General features: G+C 41.7%; 3 protein-coding genes across 3 annotated transcripts in view; 1 reads left to right on the top strand and 2 right to left on the bottom strand.

The window, feature by feature from the left end:
• Positions 1-1,484: 1,484 nt before the first annotated feature.
• LOC134624548 (uncharacterized) overlaps positions 1,485-18,320 on the bottom strand; it is a 102,318-nt gene continuing 85,482 nt past the window's right edge. The window contains exon 3 of the mRNA XM_063469548.1: positions 1,485-1,887. Coding sequence (XP_063325618.1) covers positions 1,485-1,887 — 403 coding nt within the window. The remainder of the gene's footprint in view (positions 1,888-18,320) is intronic.
• LOC134624557 (histone H3) lies at positions 2,200-2,734 on the top strand. The gene has a single exon (XM_063469556.1). It carries the CDS (start codon positions 2,216-2,218, stop codon positions 2,624-2,626), a length of 411 nt encoding a protein of 136 aa, XP_063325626.1. The 5' UTR covers positions 2,200-2,215; the 3' UTR covers positions 2,627-2,734.
• LOC134624561 (histone H4) lies at positions 5,251-5,767 on the bottom strand. Its single transcript, XM_063469560.1, has one exon. The coding sequence runs from the start codon at positions 5,749-5,751 to the stop codon at positions 5,440-5,442; it is 312 nt and encodes a 103-aa protein (XP_063325630.1). The 5' UTR covers positions 5,752-5,767; the 3' UTR covers positions 5,251-5,439.

Genomic DNA, 18,320 nt, shown 5'->3' on the forward strand with positions numbered 1-18,320 from the left:
AAGTCTACAGCTCCAGTAAAAGACAACAATACAAATACTAACGACTCAATATTTACAATCATACCTTCATAATACAACACATCACACCACATCTTTTGCTCTGAAACATTATCAGACAAGAAATAAACTGTTAAAACTTATCACCTACATTTAAAATATTCTATTTGACAACAAATAATACATTCATAGATGCATGTTATTATTCCTGTATGAAATATTGAGTTCTATGTTTATGTTTTAAAAGCCTACACTGGCTGTTGTAGTGGAAGTACGCTGTATATTTTAATAACTAGCCAATATTATCCACTCAAAACGCTCAACAACCTTACCTGACTAAATCTAGGCCAGTTGAATTGATATTGTGTGATTTCAAGGACATATTTTACTCCAAGCTGAGCCTGTACTGCTATTTATTTTACCATGTATTTATTTAATCACTCATTTCATAACCATTTTAATTTCAACAAATCAGTTATTTCAAAATATAGTCTTCAGTTTACTTCTCGACCTCACTGATTCTTTGGATATCCCAGCTGGAGAAGAGTCTGGGGCTGCCCTGTGTCACCCTCTGTAGTTTTCTACTAATTCTATTGTTCAGTCTGGGGGGGTCCTCTTCCCAGGCTAGTAACTGTGGCTTCCTTTTCCTGGCTGAGGCAGCTTTTACTCCTCATTTTATGACAGGGAGACCCCCACTGTCAATACACTTTTCACACAGTTATACACCAAAGTTTATAGCTGAACCAAGTGATTTGGCATGTCAGAGGTTTCACACATTCTGTTGTAATCGTTTTATTCTACTCACAATAGACACAGAAACATATGTGTAGATGTAAGTGACTTTGTAAATGTCCCAAATTCAGCAGCAGTGCTGAACGTGTTGCAAACAGCTTCACATTTCCCTCTCCTCCTGTTATGATTTCCTATTGTGTTTGACAAGGTTTGTGATCTTGCCACATGTGTCATGAACCACATGTTGTCTGTTTCCAGGAGCTTACAAACTGCTTTAATTATCAAGCGAGTGAACCATGATGCATGTCTACAGTCATAGTTATGAAGCTAATAATTAGTGATATCCTATTTATTGTAAGTTAGTAAGATGAGCAATGAGGTTGAAAGAGGCACGAGCCTTAACCACACAGTAGGAGACTGAGCTTTTTGCTTTGGTTTTAGTTTTGGACTAAGACCTGAATTTTAGGCTCTATTCTTGTCTTGTGAATAAAAGACAGTTAATAGTATTTTCTTCAAGGTGGATTTCAATCTCTCACTGAAAAATGACATGAGTGAATGTACATTTTAAAATAAATCATGGTGCGTAATCAACATTTCCCAGTACACAACTTGTTACACACACACACACACACACACACACACACACACACACACACACACACACACACAGTAACAGCAGGAAGGATGTTTGCTCAGAGAGAAGTGTGTGGCTCTTAAAAGAGCCTTTGTTGTTGGTGAAGCCGAGCGCTTTGCGTTTACTTGGCCTTGACGGGCTTCTCGGTCTTCTTGGGCAGCAGCACAGCCTGGATGTTGGGCAGCACACCACCCTGAGCGATGGTGACTCCCCCCAGCAGCTTGTTGAGCTCCTCGTCGTTGCGCACAGCCAGCTGCAGGTGACGTGGGATGATACGAGTCTTCTTGTTATCGCGGGCTGCGTTGCCAGCCAGCTCCAGGATCTCAGCGGTCAGGTACTCGAGCACAGCTGCCAAGTAAACGGGGGCGCCGGCTCCCACACGCTCCGCATAGTTACCTTTGCGCAGCAGTCTGTGGACACGACCCACGGGGAACTGAAGCCCGGCACGGGATGAGCGGGTCTTAGCCTTAGCTCTGGCTTTGCCTCCGGTCTTTCCGCGACCACTCATTTTCACAGGTTCTTTTCTTCGTAGTATCGACACTAAGAGAAAATGTGTCCGATCAGCTCAAAGCCTCGCTTATATTTCCGCAGAGCGCGCGCAGCTTCGTCACGCACCAATCACAGAGAGGCTTGCGGCAGCGCGCAACATGAATGCACTTTTCTCCAATGAGCGGCACACACCGAGGCGGGGCGGTGCTCCTCTGAACGGTGCTGAGCACCACGTGGAGCCCGTCACCAATCACGAGCCGGAGCAGCACCGCGTCACAGCCAGTCACACACTTTAAGAGCAGCGAGTCTCCTCCGTTTGCTACATTTTCTGCTCTTATCACAGGGAAAGATAAGCGAGAAAGAATGGCAAGAACCAAGCAGACCGCTCGCAAGTCTACTGGCGGCAAAGCCCCCAGGAAGCAGCTGGCCACCAAGGCCGCTCGTAAGAGCGCCCCGGCCACCGGAGGCGTCAAGAAGCCTCACCGTTATAGGCCCGGTACCGTGGCTCTGCGCGAGATCCGCCGTTACCAGAAATCCACCGAGCTGCTCATCCGCAAGCTGCCCTTCCAGCGCCTCGTCCGCGAGATCGCTCAGGACTTCAAGACCGACCTGCGTTTCCAGAGCTCTGCTGTCATGGCTCTGCAGGAGGCCAGCGAGGCTTACCTGGTCGGACTCTTCGAGGACACCAACCTGTGCGCCATCCATGCCAAGAGGGTCACCATCATGCCCAAAGACATCCAGCTGGCTCGCCGCATCCGCGGAGAGAGAGCTTAAGCTACACGCTCTCCTACCAACAACGGCTCTTTTCAGAGCCAACTCACTCACACCGAGAGCTCGCTCCTTTATTGTTTTTTAGTATTAGTTTTAATAATATAAAGCTTGTGTTCGCACTTCATCTTTATGTTCTTTCTAAAATAGAAAGTACAGTTAGGATCAACGTGGAATTCACTAACTTCAGTTACAAGAATGTTTTATTCAATTATAGCATGAATTGTTGTGTCCTTAAATGTCTCCCTCTTTATTCACTTATTTCCCAAAGCTCCTAACACTCGAGTGCTCTGTGATAAGCTATATGATAGACCCCGTGCTCTCAAGTACCTGGTGTACACTATTGTTTAAATGTGCTGTGAAATACTACAGACATGACACTAAGCCTAACATGAATCTGATTTTTTTTTTTTTTTTCCCAAAAAATATATTATGTAACATTTTTTTACAGTTCTTTGAAGTAACTTTGAGGATGGAAACACAGTATCAGTCCTGTTCTGCTGCTAATGATCCAGTACATATAACAGTGCTCCTGTGTGAATACTGTCAAGGGTTGGATTGACCTTCTCACCTCTAACACTAAGAATCTCATGTGACAAATATGGCCATTGTGATTGGCTGTGCCTTTCAGGGAGCTCTGGTTACGTCTTGATGCATTCTCAATCATCCAGGAAAGTAAATCTCCAAAAAAGTTGATTCTGTTCATCTGGACGTAGCGTTTTGTGGGAGAAATGTTTCGTCACTTATTCAAGCGACTTTTTCGGTCTCAGCTGACGGCAGGTTTCCCCAACCTTATAAACAGCTATGTACTGTTTATAATGTTGGGGAAACCTGACGGTTTTTGAAGTACATGTGTGACTGCATGTATTTGGAATGTCTCACTGTTATTTATAGTAGCTCGGGCAGAGGTAAAGAGACGAGGTCACAGGTGACTGACTGATGATTTGGTGCTATAGATTAACTAGTATTTATTATCATGACAATTGTCAGGCTGCTTTTAGTCATCCCAGTATCCTCGGCTGAGGCTGAAAGAAGCTTCAGTGCTCTCACAAGACTAAAAACATGGCTAAGGTCAACAATGACTCAAATGCTGCTGTATGCCATGTCCACCAGGAGAGACTGGACAGTATAGATGTAAAACAAATATGCCAGCAGTTTATTTAACTGATCAAACACACACATCCACAAATGTGCAATAACACTAAGTGCAATCTTTTCTGGCATCGTTGTATTTTTACTCAGTTGTATATAGCATTTTTATCTTATTGTATATTTTATTCTAGTGTATATAGTATTCTATTTTATTCTATTCTGTACAGTTGTGTACTGTATTTATTCTTATTTTATTTTATTCTAATTTTTGCTTCATAACTTTTGCACTGTCCACTTCCTGCTGTGACAAAACAAATTTCCCACGTGTGGGACTAATAAAGGTTATCTTATCTTATCTTATCTCAGTTCGCGAGAGGAGAAGGTATGTGTTGTTGTGTGGGGCATCAGTAGTCCATGTCTGTTGCTGTAACAGTAGTTCACGTTTAGAATAAAAAATCCCAGCTCACTGATTTGATCGGGGCAATAGTGCCTAAAATGTTGCATAATTTTGCTGAGAGATCTTTTACTTTGTGGTAATCTTAGACGAGTAGTTTCATGGACAAAACCCACCAGGTCAGTCAGTGTTCCCTTAGTGCTAATGTGTAAGAGATGTTGGTGTACTATAACTGAAGTAATGTTGTTAAGTCCTTAAAGTCATATTCTTTTATTGTCATGGCTGTATTTGAAGCTTTTTTTAATTATTATTTTTGTATGATACCTGATTTTTATGGAATATGACATTATATAATTCACAAATAAAACTATGGATTGTAATTTTAAATGTGGTGTGCTGCCCAACATCCAGGCCAAGCAGACTGAGAAAGCGAAATAAAATCCTGCGACTGTCTTCAACCAACTAACGGCTCTTGTAAGAGCCACTCACAACCTCTGAGAGTACACTTGATTAAAGTAATGAAACTAAATATTTTATCCACAGGTCTCAAACTCATTGATATGATTGGTGAAAATGATATTTCATACACACATCAGGAAGAGGTTTCAAAAGCTTCATCCACTCATGTCTACCTTTTACTAGATCAAAGGTGGGTTGGTTATCTAACAAAAAGATACTACTAAATAAAAGGGCTGGCTTTGTGCAGAATCTGTGTACCTGCTCTCATTTACTGTCTTAGCTGTTTGGTGGTTGTTGAAATTTTTGTAAGGTTTAACCTGAGATCCTGGCATTTTGGGCAAAAAGAAATTATATTTAAAAAAAAAAAAAAAAAAAAAATCGATTCAGGATTAATAAATCGATATGTTATCCAAGCCAGAATAAATTGTAATCTACTATCAAAACCCACCCCTACTAAATAAAGACTTGTGCTTTGAGCGGATTTCTGGCAGAAAGTTTAGAAATAAACTGATGAATCAGTGAAATCCTTGGTCTGACTGTTGAGTATTAATAAACAGTGTTTGGTTTAATCTCTGAAATCCAGTTTGTGGTCATGTCAGTTATTATAACATTGTGTAGAAAAGCACATATTACACACAGCTGGATCTTACAACCTATAGCAAAACTAGGAGTCAATGTTCTGAATGTCAGTCAGTAATTGTTAAGATATAACACTACTTCAGAAGTTGCTGGGGAAATACTGGAAGGTATTTTACAAGTATTTACAGAACTTGGTCACAGACGTGCGAGTAGAATCAGCTCTATAGACGAGATGGGTGGTCCTGAAAAGGACCTTTTGTTGTTTAGATCGATTGACGAATTAGGTCGAATGAGTTTAACCGCCAAAGCCGTACAGAGTGCGGCCCTGCCTCTTCAGAGCATAAACCACATCCATTGCGGTCACAGTCTTCCTCTTGGCGTGCTCAGTGTAGGTGACGGCATCACGGATGACGTTCTCCAGGAACACCTTCAGCACTCCGCGGGTCTCCTCGTAGATCAGACCGGAGATACGCTTCACTCCACCACGGCGAGCCAGACGGCGGATAGCGGGTTTGGTGATGCCCTGGATGTTATCACGAAGAACTTTACGGTGACGCTTGGCGCCTCCTTTTCCGAGTCCTTTGCCACCCTTGCCCCTTCCACTCATGGTTACAGTTTCTTCTTTGAACGAGCAAAGTCGAATGAAGTTCAATCAGACGGAGCCGTGCTATTATGTGTGCCCGGCGGACGTAAAAGAAAACAGACGGCGCGAGGTTCGCTGGACGACTCGAAGCTCAGTGGCTCCGCCCACTCTTCTATTCTTTATGTGGAACCGTTGTCTTTTGTTAATGACAAATTAAATCTAACCGAAGGGAGGCTCACACCAAATCGCACCCACAATGTCATGTCAGTGTTATTTCTGGGAAATCTACAAGTGTATTTATTCAGTGTACAGTAAACTGCGATGGAGACAACCAGTGCTACTCCACCCGCAGTCACAGTCATGTTGTTCGTCATTTCCGCCAAAGGCCAAAAGATGGCGGTAGTTTCAGCCGCTCCTGTTTTCTTTGCTCTCTGTTGTCGTCTTTTACATGAGATGCAAATTTAGGAGTCCATCAAGCAACCCTTCAGATTCACATTTCTGTATAACTGTATATCTCAGATTTCTGTATAGTTTTTTTTACTTCATATTTATATCCTGTTCATAGCCTGTACATAGCTTGTACTCACTACAGCCTGTACATACTTATAGTTATAGAATATTCATAACATGCTTCACACCGTGTACATTATAACATACCATAATAGACCCATTTCTGTAATATACTTACACATCTATATTATTGCTAATATATATTGTAATATATCTATATCACGGCTAAAGCACTTTCTGGATGGATGCAAACTGCATTTCGTTGCCCTGTACCTGTGCATGTGCAATGACAATAAAGTTGAATTCTATTCTATTCTATTCTATTCTATATAGGGCCTTGAGGGTGGGCACGTTAACGGCGTCCAGTGGACGGTCTGTGTATTCCACCTATGGCGCCGGTGCCCACCTCTCAATTTTAAATCCATGTAGACATTGAGGATTCTCGGGAGGGGCCGTGCTGACACCTGCTGCTCTCTGGCAGCAGCACCATGCTCTCCCGTGTTTTAAATGCACCTTAGAACAACACGCAGCAACACTACACTGAGCGAGAGGAGGGAGGTTTGGGGTCTTCACACACCCCCGTTCTCTGCTGGCCATCGGGGCGGGGGGGCTGGGAGGAGGTGTTGGCCGTCCGATCGGGATCTGCGATGCAGGGCCTCCCTGCTGCTGTGGAGCCTGGGGCGGTCTGCTTGCCTCCACCCCGGGGGGAAGAGTAACATCTCCTGGGTCTAGGTGCCGTTTCCCCCATCCAGGGGCGAGGGTACCTGGACCCGGGTTATAGAGCTTGTTTGGGGAGTGTGAGTGTGTGTACAGTGTCCATGTATGTCTATTCCTACGTTGGGTGAGTGTTGAGTATTTGTATATGTGTGCATGAGGGTGGGAATGTGTGTTTATGTCTGTGTGTGCCTGTTTGTCTGTGTTTATATGTCAGGTCGGGTCTTAGACTCCACCTCTCTGGGAACTCCCAGGCCCTCCCAAAGCCTATCTCCCCTCTCCACACTCCCTGCCGGTAACTGATCCCCTCAGGGTTCGGTGCGGTGGTGGTTCTTGGTGTCCGGGGCTGGGCGCTCAGGTATGTACCAGCTCACTCCCGGTGGCTACTTGGCGGGGCCTGGTGCCTGTTGCTCGGTCAGGCCTCTTCCGGGGCAAAGGGGGCCCTCGGGCCTCCGGCCTCTGGGCCTGCGGTTCGGTTCACTCTGGCACAGCGGGCTGCCGGCGGGCTGCAGTGGCAGGTGGTCCTCCTTGGTCCTCCTTGGACTCAGGTGGTCCTCCTTGGGCTCTCTCACTCTGGGGCCTCTGGATGTCTGGAGCCTGGATCTCCTCCATGCCTGCTTCATGCCCTGGGGGACAGGGCTATGGCCCTCTACACCGTCTAGAAGACCATTACATGGGGAAACCTTTTAAATACAAGCGCGCTGATCCACACAGGTGTTCACTGTTCATAGACATAAGCTACACCTTCATTGGCTGCTATTTCCAAGCACATTGTGCGCTGTCAGGATTCCTCTGCAGACTTCATTCACAACACCACACATCCTGCTCCTCTTCTGTATGAGGAAAAGGAGGCATTCAGCTGCGGTATGGAGCTGTAGGTAAATGAATATTATCAGGGCCCAGAACTAAAAACCAAACTAAACACAAGTCAATGTCCAACTTTGATCAAGAGACTGTTTTATTCCAAGTTTGGTTTAATGTGATCATTTCTATGAAACAAAGGAGTTTCCCATAAAAGAGATTTTTTTCTGTTTCTAGACATTTTGTGTACAGACTCAAGCTCCAATCTGACTTATAATTATAGAAATGAGTTCAAACCAAAAGAAGCTGAATGATTTTGTTTTCATTGACTTTGTTTGTTCACTCAGCGCATACATTTATTTATAAGCTGATTGTGGCAGGGGTGTGGTTTGGTGGCCTGCTGCAGAGGAGGGGTGACACGGTGAGCTCTCTGGGCGGCACGGAGGTGGGGAGGCAACAGGTGTACGGGACTGTGTTAATGAGGGCGATGTCTTTCTGTGTGCCCACAGTGAGATGGAGCAGATGATGCTGGCAGAGAGACGGAGTGGCTGCATCTGAGGCGGGTGCCAAAAACCACAGATTATTACTAAAATAAAAGACACTGAGCATAACCCGTGTGTGTGGGTGGGTCCTGTGTCACACTGATATTTTTGTAACATCTGCCATTTCGCACAACATGAGAGGGGGCTCCTGAAGACTGCAGTGTGAGTCCACCAGAGCAGGTTTTTGTGTTTGGGACTCTCTGAGTCCAACAGCTTAGCACATCGCTATGGTAACAAAAGGATGTTTCTGTCTTCTTGCTATGATACAGTGGACATTTCTGCATCTGTCAGTCACACAGCTTTGAGTGTCTGTTGTCTCATGTCTTACACACAGAGTAGTGACAGCATCACTTATATCAACACAAATTATTCACTTTATTTTTATTTGAACTTTGAACTTTTTTGAAATCACAGGGACATATTTACAAAGTGAATAAAAAGAACACAGTATTTACAAGGCAATGTAAGGTAATGTTCATTAGCAGAACAAAAGCTTAATAAAGTGATTTATTAAAGTGATTTTACTCATTGCACAACATCTGGAGTTAACAGCTGGTGCTGTGATGATCAGTCCAGTCTCTGTTTGTACAGGACACACACTGATGTATTTCACACATACCCACAGGTCCTTTAACAGCATTTAGCATCCCAAATGGTGACCGTTCAGCTGTTCGTCTCAAACTTTAACTTGGTACCTGTCTCCTTTGTGCTGCCACTGCTTCAAGTCTCTGAAGTTTATTGACTTTCAGTCATCTCACATCACATCTTTCTGTGTGGAAGCCCCTAAAACCGAGTCACAGCACAGATGCCAAAGGTCACCTTGTGTGTGAATGACTGATGCCAGAGGTTTCCTGTCACACCTGTAGGAGCTGCCTGCTTTACGTTATATATGAAATAAGTGTGGAAGGAAAAAGACCGAACAAATGCACCTCTTCAGGAGCACATTTCATACCACTGTCTGTCATAAATTGTGGACTACTGGTAGGATACCAATCAGACATAATGATGATACCCTGTAAGAACCTACAGACTCTCATAAGGTGTTGGAGTGAATCAGAGCTGCTGCTTGAATGACACACACAGAGGAACCAAAACACATTTGTTGTTAAACACAGATACAGCGGGGCCGCTACTGCTTTTCCAAGCTACACTGACAGAAGTGCTGCTGCTGCTTTGCCTTTTCTTTTGGGTTTCTTGTCTTTGTTTGTCTTTTCTTTCGGCGTGGTTGCCACCTCCTTAGAAGGGGACATTTTAGAGAACAGTTGAGCTGTACATGCCAGATATGGAAGCCTGTTGATTCGCATGTTAATGGACTGAATAATACAATTAGAGCAGTCGGATGGATGACGATTTGATGTGACACTTTGACGCCGTTTTTGAATTTTTTACTTTCTTTTTGTTTTACACCACTGGAAAGAGGCCCTTTTTCTAGCTGCGGATCACTAGTGTGTTTCTGCTGTTGGGCTATCCACAGGGGGTATATTTATGTATTTTTGGAATACATTATAACTTTTGTTTCTTTTATTCAGATGCAGAAGGCCTGAAGTGGAGGTGACTGGGGTGACTTGGTGGTGGGACCCTCCATGTATTATACACCATTGGTTTGAGCTGCACTTATACTGTGAGTGTGTGTGTGACAGTGTGCTGCATGTATGCATTGGTGAATTCTTTTTTTTTTTTTTTTTGACCTGTCCTCATTTGGCATCCCACTCCCCCACTGGCAGCCACAGCTCTGAATTTTGTTAGAATATATGTACACTGATTCATCGGCTCTTGTTTTATGTGATGTTTTAAATAGTTGTCAATAAATTGTTGCTTTTTTATCATTGAACCACATCTCTGTGCTGAGTATAACGGACCTAAGTGACTTCCTGGTGATTAAACATAATCTCAATCCAGTATTCTCTGGGTGAAATTTCCAGTGTGGTCTTGTCGGGTTTCTATTAAATTACGACAGTTCTACCGTATCCATCCTCCCCACACCTCATGCGGCCACACTATATTTCCGCGTCTAAGTGTCTAGTCTGCGTCTTGGTGCTTTGTCTCCAGTTTCCTCTTTTACTTTGGTAATCCTTGTCCCATGTTTATGATTTCAGTTTTGCTTCCCCGTGTCTCGTCATGCCTGCATTATCCCAGCTGTGTTTCCCTCCTGTCTCCCATTCCCTTATTACGCCAGTATGTATTTCAGCTCTGTGTTTTTCCCTGCCCGTTGTCACGTCCTCCACATTTGTTGTGTAACCTCCATGTTCTATAACCACGTCATAGTCATTCGGAGTTCAGTGCAAGATTCTTATTTCTAGTTCATCTTTTGTTTCCTATATCATTCCGATTGTCTACATTGGAAGGAACCATTTCCTCTTCCGCCTTTCATATTCATGTGCGAAATACCGCTGTATAAATGTGTTGCAGCCCCTTGGCGTGCGCACTCACAACAATGGCTGAGTCATGTGTGGATGTATTTTAACTCCACAAACAGCCAAGACGCAGTTTGCAATACTTGTGGCAAGAAATTGAGGTGTTGTGGCAACACCACTAACCTTGTCAAACACCTCAGAGTAAATCATATCACAGAATATGATGAGCATATGTTGAGGCGAACTGAAGAGGAGGAGAGGGACAGGTGCTGCTAGGGCGAGACATACGTCTCTCACGGAGTCCTTAGTGCTACAGGCAGGCAAGATGTTCAAATAGTGCACAACTTTACTTTTTTTATTTCTATATGATGACTTCTGGATTGTGAAGTAATAACAAAGTAATCTGATGTCCTGTAATCATTATGACGCTATAATTTTAGATACAATAAAAGATACAATAAATAAAATATGTTTTTGTACATCGGTATCGGATCAGTATTGTCGATACCATCCTGAATTTTACTTGGTATCGGATCGGAAAGGAAATCAGTGGTATCGCACATCACTATCACAAACCCCATGACATCAGCAGTGGCAAAGATCAAATCCTTTCTTTGAAGTACTATGGGGCAGGACAGGCTGAACGGTCCAAAATTCAACAGACTTCAGTGACAGAGGGATTGATTTGTTTCCATCCCAGAATGGATGACGATGCGATCTTCTCTTTAAATAAGATAAGTCCAAAATCTCTCTCTCTCTCTCAGTTTTTGTCTGCCGAGCTGATCGTGAATGATCAACTCTCTCAAACAATTTTATTATTAAAACAAAACTCCTGCTGATGTCACGTCAAAGACGAGGGAGAGTTGATACTTGATAGAGACTTGATAAAACAGCTGGCTGAAGTAAGCAAACAACCACCAAGTAAAGAAGAGGCGAAAACAGCAGCTTGTATTTGCTCTGGGTTCATCTTTGAGTGAATTTAAAAGCGATCCATCCATATTACATGTGTTTTTTAATTATGCATCATGTTATTTAAAGAATGAATTCACTGCTGGACGTGTTACATTGTTTTTGCATTGCTTTGTAATATGACCTGATTCACATAATAATTACCAGTTTTAATATAAACCTTATGTCAAGTGGAGTGGAGTGGAGTGTGAGGACCAAAGTGCAGGATATTAAAGGCAGACTGATGTGAACTGAAGAGCTGATAATTGCAGGCTGATAGCAGGTTTGTACAGATCCAAAACATAAAGGTACAACGGAAACTGAAAACTAAACTCCTGAAACATACAGCTTCCATCTGATATCTTACATCTTGGCATTGACCTTGAACAATAAACACAAAACAAATCAATACTAAATCGATGCAGACAAATGCAGTCAAATAATAATCATATACGGGCAAATACAAACATTTCTTAAACACAAAATGCAACAATAACATGAAGTTTGCCCTTGAGTTCAATAAGAAAAATCTGTATTCCCTCAATTTAAGAAAACATCACATTAATTTGTATTTTCAAAAAAAAAAAGTCTCGTAACAACAGCCAGTAGCTTCAAATATATAGTAAGTAATCACATAAATTTGTAAATTGTACATTAGACAAAAATATATGAAGTAAAACCAAATGTGTACAACCTCTTCCAGTTAAAGTTATATTTGGGGAACAAGAGTTACAAAGAAAGTTCCCGTTGTTAACATTTAATATACGGCTACTGAAATTACAAAAGGTATTTTTAAAGCAATCAGAAGCATGTGTTTATCCCAGCTTACACACAAACACACACATATACGCCAACAATATGTAGGACACTTGTACATTGGCCAAAATTGAAAACAGGTAAAATAACAAAATTTTAAATCTTGGTCTTTAATAATGCAGAGTAGGTTTGGTCCTGGTCCTTTTGGACTCTTTATGTCTGGAGGTTATCATACCTGAAATAACTGAAAATATAACAAACGACATAACACATGAGATGCACAAGATATATTTACTAACCTCATGCAACATCACAGTTTCAACAAATGGAAATAAAAATAAGAAACTGAAAATTCCTTCCAGAGGAAAAAAAACCCTGTTGTAACATTGTAAATATCATAAGAAGACCAACAGCTTCAGAGCAGCATACGTGTACTGCACTGTCAGGAAACAGGGTGTAGGGGGCTTTCACAATTTTAGACAAGACACCTTGAAATGTTGATGTTGGGGAATAACCTCAGTGAAATATGCCATATGCTGCTATACCTACATAATTATAGAACATGTTTCTGTCTGATAAAACAGTTGTTCGCTTTGTCTTCACTATCCTCAGTTGATGTTGGAAACTTTATAACAGGTAACATCACCTTTTACTACATTTCACTGAGAAAGTCCCACTGACAGCATGAATCAACAACACTCACTGAAACCTGCAACAACAGACATAAAACAAGTGACACAAAATCACCTCCATGTTTGTGTCATTTTCTCTGGTGTTCAGTCCAAAGTTCCTCCTTGTCTTACTAATGTAGAAGAGCATGAGGAAAACAGCCATCAGCAAAACACCATCCAAGGATGCACGCACAACCAGAAGCCAGGAGGAGTCAGGACAATGTGTAGAGAATCCTGGAGTGACACTTTCACTCTGTGTTGCTGTTGCTGTTTGTGGCGTGGAAGCAGGTGGGTTTGAAGTGTTTGAAGTACAATAAACACACACACAAAAATCTAAATCAATAGTAATACAGACAAACGCAGAATAATAATAATCATGTTATCACAGGGGCAAATACAAACATTTATCAAACACAAAATGCAGCGAAATGTTGATAACAAAATCTTCCTGATAGACCACAAAGTCAGGTACAGTCTCAATCTCATCACATCAGCTGATGGATAAGTTAATAATCTTTTACACATTAAACTGGAAAAATCTCATATAAAGCACACTACAAACATTTTCACCTGCAAGAGTAGAAACGCTCAGCTTTAGTGAAAATGTTAGATGATGTCCCTCAATTTTAGATCACAATTTCTAACAAAGCATATAATGATATCTAAGCCAATGTATCAGCTAATCTCTGGTAGTAGCAACAATCTCATAACAAAATCACTAAAATGTTCATGTTGTTATTTGTTGTTGTTCTAATTTTCTTTACTTTACTGTCTGAGCTGTCATCATCTATTATTACTAATAGTATGCACATGGAATATGAAAAAAGCATACCATTTTAAAAAAAGAAATTACCATCGATGACAAGAACATCATTATTGTCGTATGAATCTGGAGACAGAGGGTTTCCATAACCACACCTGTACCGTCCTGTGTCTGACTTGGTCAGCTGTGTGATGGTCATATACAGTCCAGCTGTAGATCCTAGTCTGTATTCAATGCTGTATCTTCCACTCTCAGGTTTGTTATTAGTTGTGTCAATGAGGATCTCCCCTTTATTCTTACACTGATTCTTACAAAAGAACTTCCTCTGTCCATACACAGTATTGGAACATCCCAATGTGATGTTTTCTCCCTCGGTTTTTGTATGATAAAAACCAACATTTTTACCCAGATCTGTGAAATAGAACAAAATTAGTCTGAACTGAACCTGTAAGCGGTTATATTATGATTGTATTTCATATTAAATCAGTCAAATCTGGAAAAAGATTCGTACCTGATCCCTTCAGAATAAACACTTTTTGTTTTAAAATATTTAATAAAGCCATGCAAAACATTACCTTCATACTATGAACTTGAAGGGTAGATTTACAGACCCTAGAAGTACAGAGGACTCACAGCTCGTCAATAAATTGTTGCATACTGTTGTAGGCTTTACACGGAGGTGTTAGAAATTCAATGGAAGTTATGTTAGTACAGTTGTTACATGTCAAATCAAATGCATGTTATTAAAATTGCTTCTATTAATTCATTAAAGCGCTTGATCTAAAAGTGGTCTGCATTGCTAAATGAGAGCTAGTCGGTGGATCTCCACGTTTTTTGACTTCAGTGACTTTTAGTACAAACTCACCATTTAAAACTCTGACCTCAAAGTCATTGTATTTATCTGGAACAGAAGATTTTCCCAAAGCACACCTGTACATTCCTGAGTCAGACTTGATCATATGTGTGAAGGTCACAGACACAATTCCTTTTCCTGAAGATCCATCTTTATATTTAATGCTGAATCTCCCACTCTGAGCTGTGCTTCCATCTGTTTTAATGAGGATATCTTCTGTTCGCTCACATTTTTCTTTACAGAAGAACTTTGTGCTTCCAGACAAAGATAAGTAGCAGTTAAGTGTAGCATTTCCTCCTTCAGCTGCAGACCAAATATTGTGCTTTGCCTTGACGAGCACAGCTGCATCTGTCAGATGAAAAAAAAAAAAAAAAAAAAAAAATATATATATATATATATATACCTTTTTTAAATAAGATGAATATTCACAGCAATATATGGCATATGTAAATATATATATTTTTTAAAGTGGTTTATAAAGTTGAGTGTATTTTTTAATTAAAATTAAAGAGCAACATTAAGATCATCATCCTCACCTGACAAGAAGCAGAAGAAGAGAAAATGGAGGATTTTCATTCTGACTTTAATCCTGATGCAGAAAAGTTGTTAAACTTCAGAAGAACAACGTCTGACACTTCAGTCCGTCTGCGTCTGTCAGATCATCAGAAAACTGAAGTTACTCAATGACTTGTTTCCTTTTTATCACTTCCTTCAACTTGTTTATGTTACGGCTGAGAGGGCCAGGCTGTGTGTGTGGACTCAAATGCAGACACAGAGGGAGGCAAAACGGGCGTGAACACAGTGCTTTATTTACAGTGCCTAGTTAAATTACAAAGCAGGAATCTATGAAGGCTATGAACTGTGAAAGCTATGAACTGAGAACTATGAGGCCAAACTATGAACATGAAACTCAGAATGAGTGCCTATGACTAGATGAAGATTTCATAGACAGGTCCTGGGGAGGGAAAAAGGAGCAGTGGCCTGGGTGGAGGTGCACAGTCACTATAATGAGAAGAGACAGGCAGTCAGTGGCCATCTAGTGAATCATAGCTGGTGGATTAGACTGTGACGGTTAGGGCTTACGCGTTGCAGGTGAAAGTGTCATGTGAGGAGGGGTGTCCAGGGGGGGTCTGGGTGAGGAGTGTCCAGAGAGGGTCTAGAATACACTTGAAGCAACAGACCTGGCAGGGAGGCAGGCAGGTGAAGTCTTACGATGAAAAGGGAGCAACCTGATAACAGAGAACCAGCGTCCAGACAGAGATGCGTGTAGTTCAGCTTGTGAAGCGTGATGGCCAGGTGGGTCCTATGACAAAGAGAAAACACGGTGAGGAGAAATGCAAGTGTTAAGGGGCTCTCACAAGAGTTTGGTGGCCTAGCACTAACGTGAGTTAGCAGTAGATCTTTCAGAGGTCTGTTGTGAGCGCTGGTCTTATATGCTGGTGACTTGATGGGAATCAGGTGTGAAGGCTGATTGGAGTCTAAACTTGACAAACCAACTAACTGCCCAAATACACTGACCTAACCAAGAAATGACACACAACTAGTGATGGCCTGTTTGAAGCTGTAGCTCAAAAAATTAGCATGTGTCAAAAAAAATCAACACACTGCTTCAGAAACATTGTGCTGAGGCTTGGTTCGTCTGAACAGAGTCACGTGATCAATGACGTCCGAAGCCTCATTCAGCACGTAACTGCTTCAGTACCCAATTCAATCATTTATAAGGAAGTGAATAATTGGTGGGATTTGTGCTGTGTTTTGGTGATTTTATGTGAGAGATAGACTTCTTCAGTCTCAGCTGACAGCAAGTTTTCCATGTACAAATTGGCCACGATGGGTGAAACTGGGCAGCCCATGGCATACCCATGTTTCTGCTTGTAGAACTGACCCTTGTATGTGAAGTAGGTGAAATGAAGACACAGTTCCAAAAGCAAACACACTTGGACGATGCTGAGAGTGGTCCTGTTGCTGAGGTTGGGGTCATCCTGTAATCTCTTACAAACTACCTCCAACGCTTCCGTGACTGGAACACAAGTGAAGAGAGATGTAACATCGTACAAGACTATTGTTTCATCTGCCTCCATAATAATGAGATCTCTCACCTTCTCAACAAAATCCAGGGTGTTCTGGGTGTGGTGTTCAGAACCACCTACCAATGGGTTGAGGATTGAAGCCAGAAACTTTGAGATGTTATAAAGGTACAGCCTGTTTATGTATTTTTGGTAAACCATACAGACTTGGTGTAGATTCCCATGAGTATAGCCTCGGGTATGAGGTCCGATCAATAGCATTGTCTTGTTCTAACTGCTTCAGACAATCTATCACCCTCTTCCTGTAGCCACTTCCTGGGTCTCTATATATCTATAGATATATAGTGTATATAGTTATATAGGTATACATGTCATACAGAAATCCATCACACACCCACCAGGGCTTCCTGATTCACCTCAGTTGTTTTTTGCTTTTCTAATTGCTTGAGATTTAGCAGACGATGCGCTTAAATTATCAGTTATTCTATATCAAGTAAACCTTCCATAAGTGGCCCCTTTTATCTCGTTTCAACCACTTAATTTGACAATCTCCAATTGCACAGAACTTCAGTAAAAACAGCAGTTGTCTGCTCACCTTTCTATTAGTTACAGCGCTGCATGAGTGAGTCGACTTTCCAGGAGTCCCCCCGGGTCCCGCTGAAAATTTCCAGTCGTGAACCACATCAAATTCCTCCTCTTTTCCCAGACGTCACATAACGGTCACCATTAATTGATGCTTGTTCTTTTTATCTGAGGTAAAGGGGGTTTCAGTGTCAATCCAGTTTTCACTCATTGACAGTGGCGCTGTCACTTGGTGTTCGCTCGCTCTGCGGTAGAGTATCACTTCCTGTTCCTGCTCAAACACAGTGGTGTTTTTGGTAGCTTATCTGCTTAGCAATTATATTAAAAAGTTTTAGATACATTCTTTTTTTCATAGCATAATCTTCACGTGCTTCATCCGAAGCACACTTTCTGTGTACTCACTACCTAATTTATAGCCAAAGTACTCACTTACTGTGTCTTTACCAGTGATGGGAACGGCGTTACAAGTAACGGCGTTACTAACGGCATTTCTTTTTTCAGTAACGAGTAATCTAACTAATTACTATTTCTTTCGTTACAACGCCGTTACCGTTACTAACAAGAAAATGCGGTGCGGTCGCGTTACTATTTTTCAATAAATAGACGGTTGAAGCTGTGTTCAGGTTACCGCAGCTTATATCAATTGCAAGTAAGCAGCTCTAAGTAATCTGGCCGTTACAGCTTTAAGCAGCTGCACGCACTCCCGCGGACGGCAATCACTTTCTGTTAGACAAATCACTTTTTGGCACAACACCTGGATCTAGGGAGCAAAACAATTGCATGAGTCCTGCTGTTTGACTGAGGAAGAATAAAGTAGTCGTGGTAAGTCAATCACATGACCACTTAAAGATGACAAAGCAACAAGGTGATATATACCAGTTTTTAATTGTGTTGATAGGGCACGTAAAGCCAGAGTCATGATAAACAATATATACGTGTGTTTTTTCCTCAATATTTTCATCATGCTTACTGTCTAAGGACAGCGCTAGCAAGCACTCTGCTTATGACCAAAAAATAAAAAAAAAAACAAAAAAAAAACAGCCCGTTCTTGTTGGTGGAAAAATGCACCATG

Source organism: Pelmatolapia mariae, linkage group LG3_W (assembly GCF_036321145.2).
Source record: "Pelmatolapia mariae isolate MD_Pm_ZW linkage group LG3_W, Pm_UMD_F_2, whole genome shotgun sequence".
NCBI lineage: Eukaryota > Metazoa > Chordata > Actinopteri > Cichliformes > Cichlidae > Pelmatolapia > Pelmatolapia mariae.